Below are 7,953 nucleotides of genomic sequence, written 5' to 3' on the forward strand. Positions count from 1 at the left end.
AGAATAAATACAAAAATGTAGCAGGAGTGCTAAAGCTGATTCTGACTTGACTGAAAACTTCTAGTTTTTCCTACTTTGGTACAAAAACAGTATATTCAGACATCATGGTGGAGAGAGCACTTTTTTTAGAAGAGGTAGGAGGTGCTAATTTGGTTGGCCTTGATTGTTACCAGCCAGGACAGTTGTCATCCTCAACCTGGGCTTTGTCACACCCCTTGGCGTGTGATATCGGCGCTAAAGGCACCCTTTAGTGTGTGTATGAGATGCACCAGGGTTTCAACTATCTCCAGTGTAAACGCTGAGAGCAACTGACATAGGTTAAACCAGAAAGTCCAGGTAGGGTGGGAGGGAGGGGAGGTGGTGAGGATGGGTCAAACAGGAAATCACAGTTCATATCTCACACGAAACCAAAAGTCAGTGTTATTTTAAGGTATCGTGATGTAACTTACATAACTGGCGTACCTGTGTCCTGTGTGAAACCAAACCAACTGCTGTTGTCACAACGTAATGTTAACTAATTTTACATTTGATAACAAACATACTTATTTTATCCCCAAATGTGGCATATTTTTGTAAACCTAACCAAGCAGTTTTGTTGCCTAAACCCAGTGGTGAAGTGAAGGTATACGCAGGTGGACAGGGTATACCCACCTCTTTTTCTGCTTGTTTACAGTATACCCACCAATCAGCCAATAAGCTAGCCGAATATATAGGAGTATACCCACCTACTCCTTGGTAACTTACCCATCTACCTAGTAGTGTGCCCGCCTCATTACCTACCATTACACCGCTGCCTAAACCTAACTGCAACAGTTTTACGATGTTAACCACGTTACAATGTGTTTCAGCTCTGCATCACATAGAGACACTTAAGAGTGCCCTTTGTGTTGCTTTGAGACACTGACAAAGCCTCTGTATTTGATGATCTGGGAATGAGAACAAGTTGTATCAGCACATAACACACTCACTCATAATGGTTGACAGCACTTTGTGCCATGTGCCTTTATTTACAAATTCACAGCTCACACATTGGTACTCTTTATATCTTGTCAATGCATTCATGATCAGATCATGCAAAGAGCAGAGTTACTTATAGTTGATTGTGCATTCAGGTTTTTCATGTGAAATTCTGTATTTCTGAAGGGTAATAAATTGAAGTAAATTATGTAGTTGTATTGAAAAATGAGGTCATAGTGGGAAAAAGAAACTCAAAGGGGACAAAAAAGTGAGCACACCAAAGAAATGTGTAGGAAGCTGCAATTAATTAGTGGACCAAAAACAGTCAATTAATAAAAGCTACATAGTGCTAACTAAAATAGATAGAAAAACAGGGCAGTAGTAAAAAATGAACAGTGAGTAAATGAACAATATATTAACATATTTGAGAAGATGAAACAAAGAGGGGGAAAGTTTTATGGTTTTGTACTCATTAAATTTGAACTTGATGATCACTGGAGTGTAAAATCCTTTTTATTGATAAGACATCTACTATTAGAATTTGACTACATTTACAGTAAATCAGTGTTGCAGGGAGAACTCAGATATCACCTCCTCTCTCTTCCCCTCTGCCTTCCTCTATCCTCTGTCTTAGCTTTCTCATCTCTGATTGCAGGTCTTGTGTAAACTGTATTTTCTATGAATTATATTTTTTTTGTCTTTTGGTTTATTGACCCCCGTTGCTTTAATAATGCAAGGAGGCTGGCAGATCAGTATATATTGTAATTTAATGAATATTAGTTGAGTTGAACTGCAGTCTCAATTCATTGAATAAACTGAATTTGAAATTTTCATCATTTTAGTATTTTCAGCAGAATACATTTTCATTTTTTGCTCTGAACTTGGTGATCTGCAATCCATGAACTGCGCCTACTGTTCAGTGTGCCTGCAGGTCAGTCCCAGGCACTGACTGCGTGATGAGCTTCTGCCCCAGTAAATCGGAAGCTAATTACATGCCGATTGCAGGCACAAATTGAATGAAACAAGTAGTGCAAATTTGCCATGGCCTTTCATGTATGTAAATCTGACCAGAAATCACTACAGCAATCAAGATGAGACAGAAATTTACTTCACATTAAGAGCAAACACCCATGTCCCAAGTTTATAAAAAATACTCTACAATCTTTTGGCTCCACTTTGTGTATTGTCATTAAAAAGTGGTGTAGGAATTTATCATTCAACTCATCAGTCGTTACTTAATTTCCAAGATTAAAGTCGTAAATATACATGGGAAAAAAACTTGGACACTGAAATAAAAGTAAATTTAGGGGGAAAAATATTGCCTGAAAGTCAGGTTGCTGTGTTCATATGCCCTCAAAACTGAAAATAAAAAGTCAACTAAGGCTTAAAATAATTATAAGCCACCATTGTTTCACATTTGACACAAACCCCTGTCTCATAGGTGAAAGTCATGTGCTCGACCCATTCATCCACCACAACTTTCTCCTTGTGTAGACTTTGTCATATACTATGTCATATACTATGTCACCTGACTGCTGGCAGTAAATTTGTGAATTTTGCCTCAGAAATTTACCACTTTAATCTCAGAGAATTTCCAAGTTTTTTCTCATAAATTTACAACTTTAATCTTTGAAATTCTTAGAGTTTTTTGAAACATTACCCCTCTCTCCTGGCTCAGTATTTTCTTTTACCAAGAGTGGCCCAGATTTGCTGTTGTATTATACAGATATTTGTAAAACTAAATAAATTTGCAAATATCTTTGACATTTCTGTCAATGAATATTCATATTCAGTGGTATTTTTCACAGATGTTGAACATCTGCACTGGGTCCAAACACTGAAAGATGCTCACATGGCAATTGATGCGAATCTGCAGTGGGAATGTAAAGCCATCGGTAAGCCTAGGCCTACATACAAATGGTTGAGGAATGGTCAGCTCCTGACAGCAGAGGTAAGACACCACACTGAGATTTGATATTTATCGGGAGATGTTGGAACCTCACTGTGAATTTACAATACATAAAAAACACTAAATGCACTGTTCTCTCAAACAATACTGCAAAGGTCTCAGAGTAATTTAGAAATGTGTTACAAAGGCTTAGCTGATGCTGAACTGGAAACTTTTAAAGCATGTTATAGGACATTCAGGTTGTAGGCTGGGATTGCCTGCACATGGCTCTCACCTCTGATGTCACAAGCAAATATGGAGTTAACTGAGCTAAGACGGTGCACCAACATTTATGCGTGGCCTTCCCGACTACCAAAAAAAAGAAAAGAAAAGCTCAGATTTCATTCAGTCACTATATCTTAACATAGCTAATACTTCACTGCTGCTATATTAAAATCTCATATAAAGAGCCTTTAACATATCAGTGAAAATTATTTGTCAAACATTAATCAGCTGGTCTGGTTTGCAGGAGAGGATCCATGTGGAATCTGGTAGACTGACTATATCCAGGATCAGTCTGTTGGACTCTGGGATGTATCAGTGTGTGGCAGAGAATGAACATGGAGCTGTTTATGCTAGCGCTGAGCTCAAGGTTGTCGGTGAGCAGTTTATTTCCTCTGTATTATTTACAATGAATTGGACCAGAGGCAAGGTAGAAATACACTGTATGTACATTGTGTTGTCAGTGGAATGAAAGGGCTTCCGACTTGAAAAAGTTAATAAATAAATAATAAGAGGCTGAACTAGCTCCTCACTGAGCCATGGTCTTGCACTTTCATTTCCATAATTCTTTCATACAATAAGCCAGTCTGGTGGTAAAATATAATTTCCGTAATTGCTGGTGATGCACTTGACATTTTTGCTGATGCACGGCTGCTGCCCCTCCACAAAGTGAGACAAATGGCCTTAACATGGGTCTGTTCCTCAGCCTCCCCACCGGACTTCACCCGGCGGCCCGTGAAGAAGTCCACAGTGATCCAGAGGGGGGGTGAGGTGGTCTTGGAGTGTCGCCCCCACGCCTCCCCCCGGGCCACAATCTCCTGGTGGAAAGGGGGCGAACTCCTGAAGGACAGCAAGAGGTAGGGTACTGTATGCACTGCTGCTCATGCTACTGATGGCATCTGTTAAAGGGTTTGCTCATGTGGTCATTTTCATTTCTAGGACTCATTGTTATTTATGCCTCTGCTCAAGGGGACTTTGGAAGTCACTGTTGCATAGCACAGCCAAGGAAGTGTTTTTTGGTTGTTGTTTTTTGTAAGACAGACACCTTATTCTTGACATAGAAAAGATGTTGCTTTTTTGTCGACATATAGTAGTTTTGTCCGAAGCCTTTCGACTGGATGTAAGAATGAGGCCATGGCCTCCTACTCTATCAGTTTTTAAAGCACAAGATAAAGAGTGCAGCTGTTTGAAACTTCAAAGTGTCCCACAGTTTCACAGCTCTTCAAGGCAGTCAAAGTGCTGGATGTAGAACAGAGATCCTGTAGGGACGCTCTCTGTGTGAAAACCACAGAGAAAAACGATCTCACTGCATCCCTGAGTGAAACTCTACCTGAGGCGACATGACAGGCCACACCATGTCATGATCTTAAGTCTTTGTTGTTGCACTCGGCTTTAGCAGAGACTAATACATACAATAAGAACTAGCAGAGTTCAAGCACAGTATGAGAGCTGTTTTCATTAAATGTTCACTGAAAGAGCACGAGAGGTAAATGTTCATGTTGGCTGAGAAAAACAGGGGCTGGGTAACTGCTAGAAAGGTCAGAAAAGTAAAGAGACTCAAACAGTTACTAGAAAACAGTTTAGCAGTTGTCAACAATCAGTGGAAATCACTTTCCAGCATGAATCCACTCGCAGCACTGTGGGACTGAAGGCAGATCTGACCCTCTTAGAGATGCTGCAAACAGAAACCCTACAGATCCCGCTGTTGATATCATTATTTTAGCCTAATGACATAATATTGGAGCATTTCAGTAATCTCATGAGGGAAGGAAAGACAGTACCCTGGTGTTTTTGCTTTTAAACCATTGTTCAGTATGCCTGCACATTATCAGATACTCAGTTCAAAGCATGTATTTTATGTAAAATACCATCAAAAAGTCTTGTCAGTCTCAAGCTGTATAATTAACTTAATAGCATCAATTTTCTCTGAGAGCCTTGCTTCCTTGTTCTGTTCAGGCATCTACTATAGTGACTTACAAAAATTTCTCATAAAGGCAGGCTTTGAAATAAAGAGGGTAAGAGGAACAAGGTAGTCTGGTTTCAGTCTGTCTTGTCTGAAACCATAGGCCGTATAATAAAGATGGACGACATGACAGCTTCACAAAAGTGAAGCCAAAACATCTCAATCACCCCCTGGTGGCTGGCTGCAGTATAGATCATAAACCCTGCGCCTTCCATGTTTTCTGACGTTTTAGGATGTTCTTGTAACGCTAATGTATGGTTAAGTGATCATTTTTCTGATAAATTTGGCTATAAGTAGCTATTCGATGCTATAAAAAGAGGGTTTAACATCATGACTGACAGCTGTGTGCGCACTGAATCAATGGTACTGCTCACAATTGGCTCAGACGATGGGAAAACCATTGTGTGGAGACTTCTACCACACAGACTCCAGCTCCAAAATACATCACCAGCACATAATGGCAACGACCATATCCTGGATAATTTGGCTTCACTTTTGTACAGTTGAGGAAGTGGAGATGTGTCGTCCATCTTTACAGTCATGGTCTGACACCTATACCTGTTGTTTCAAAGTGGGTATTTTGAAATGTCCACTAAGTATTTTCTCTCCCATACTAAGTTTAACATGAAGTTTAAGTTTGGTTTTTAATTGTTTGTTGAGTTTGAGTCAAAATACTTTTATCCATAATTGCCATTTTAAGAAGATCCTTCAAAAATATAAGGAATTCTGACATTAATACAGCATCCAAATAAATCTTATATGATCTATAGAATGTTGAGCACAGTGTGAGAGCTTGTGTCGTTGGAGCCTGTGTATTAATAGACAGTTATGACAAGGCTGTAAATGTGAGCTCACGGCAGAACTACAGACACTTTGTGAAATGTGCAATCATCCCCCCATTCTCAAGACAGCAAGACTGCTTCAGACAGCTGTGAACATTTAGTCAAAGAGCAGTGGTTCTAGTACACACTAGGCAGCCAGGGTTATGCTTATATTTTTACGTGTGTCTTTATTTTCATATCTTCTCCATGGCTCATCAGCTGGCGGGGATGTTGATTGTTTGCATGGAACGTGCAGTTATAAGCCTCGTTTCCACTTACGTATGTGTACGGAGACGAGGCAACTGGAAGTCCATTTATTGCTATGGGAATCTCTGTGATATGCCATGTGCCTACAAATCTCCCCTCCATAATATTACGGTCCAGGAATTTGCCTCAAGCAGGTTAAAAAAATGTAACTTTTGCGGTGGATTTCAAAGAGGCCGTATGACAGTGTGCTAGCTTAGCTAACAGGCTGCAAACTGGCTAACAGACTATCTTCTTCAATTCAGTTGCATGTGTTGATCGTCAAGTGAGTTTGTATGATTAAAAAGAAATTATTTTTTTTTTTTTTTAAAGATATTTTTGGGGGCATTTTTTGCCTTTAATGGACAGGACAGTTAAGTGTGAAAGGGGGAGAGAGAGAGGGAGTGACATGCAGCAAAGGGCCACAGGCTGGAGTCAAACCCGGGCCGCTGCGGCAACAGCCTTGTACATGGGGCGCCTGCTCTACCACTAAGCCACCGACGCCCCAAAAAGAAAATGTTTATCTGGTTTTAACACATTTTGCTAAAATATGGTTATACATTATGTACAGTGAGACTGTCATTATGACTCATTCAGCTGTATATATGTCTTTTTAATTAGATATATCACAAAACATGCCACGTACCTGGCACGTCCTGTTTCTGTCCCGCTTATGTTTCAACCGCATATTCAAAACTACTGTATGGCGAAAAAAGACAGAATTAGCCTCTCCCTCATGGCTACAGGTAGTTTCTTTCAGGTTCTATGCATCGGTAAAGAACTGCACTTCCTTGCGTTGGACACCAGAGACATCATCTGTATATATATGGATCTACGGACACCAGCCATATACGTAAGTGGAAACAGGGCGTTAGCCTCAGTCTTTTAGTATGATATCATGTTAGCAGCCATCAAGTGCATATATAAGACCCCCTTTGATGGTTTTGGTCTTTATAATAAGTAGGCTAAGAACATTAAACAGTGAACTGGAGACACTGTTTTTAACCAACCCCTGAAGCTAAAAGTAGCTTAATTAGCTAATGGCCATTGATGAGCTCTGCTAGCGACAGTCAACTCAATCCCCGGAAAAATGTTGGAATTGTATGTTTCCACGAACTATGGATATGTTACATTTGCATGTTAGCAATGTGTCAGTAAAAAGCAAATGCTTTTCGTGGGACCAACCCCACCAACAGGTCGCTACAGAACATGTCTGGTGCCTGAAAAGCTACTCGTTACACAGCAATGACTCGCTAAGACACAACTGGTTTCGTTGATTGTCGGCCTCCGACAGTGATCTGCAGCTCAGCAGGCATCTCAACATCCACCATCCCCTTCAACTCCTGATGACAAACTCGGCTTACATATTATGTCACTTAAAAAACATTGATATGATGGGTATGAAAAGTACAAATATAAAGTATTAGTGGTTTACAGCATTTTCTTTTGGCAACCAGGCAGCAAGGGCTGTCTTTTGAAACAGTCAAAAGGATGGTTGCCAGGTTAAAATGATTAGCTGTTTTTGTCCACGTGTGTCTGACCCATTGTTTCAAAACATACAAATTACAAAGAATTTTAACAATAAATTTGCCCGTCTTACCAAACAGTCAATTCCCTTTTGTTGTGGCCCTTGTCACTGCTAACTTAACTGATGCACACAGTGTCCCAGCCATCTCTGACAGGGCTCAGCCAGTGGGGCGCACTACACCTCATGCCATCCCCCAAAGACTCCACCTCCCCAGTGCAGTCAACCTGACCACCCAGCAGGTGTCACTCCAGCAAAAGGTGCGTGATCCCTC

General features: G+C 40.4%; 1 protein-coding gene across 3 annotated transcripts in view; it reads left to right on the plus strand.

Annotated features, from left to right (window-relative positions):
• The window catches only part of cntn6 (contactin 6), a 180,969-nt gene that overhangs the window by 113,131 nt on the left and 59,885 nt on the right, over positions 1–7,953 (plus strand). For all 3 annotated transcript variants that reach the window (XM_033625516.2, XM_078174543.1, XM_078174556.1), the window contains 3 exons: positions 2,766–2,908; positions 3,375–3,504; positions 3,834–3,984. In XM_033625516.2, the coding sequence (XP_033481407.2) occupies positions 2,766–2,908; positions 3,375–3,504; positions 3,834–3,984 (424 nt within the window). The remainder of the gene's footprint in view (positions 1–2,765; positions 2,909–3,374; positions 3,505–3,833; positions 3,985–7,953) is intronic.

This window comes from Epinephelus lanceolatus, chromosome 1, assembly GCF_041903045.1.
Source record: "Epinephelus lanceolatus isolate andai-2023 chromosome 1, ASM4190304v1, whole genome shotgun sequence".
NCBI classification, from domain to species: domain Eukaryota; kingdom Metazoa; phylum Chordata; class Actinopteri; order Perciformes; family Serranidae; genus Epinephelus; species Epinephelus lanceolatus.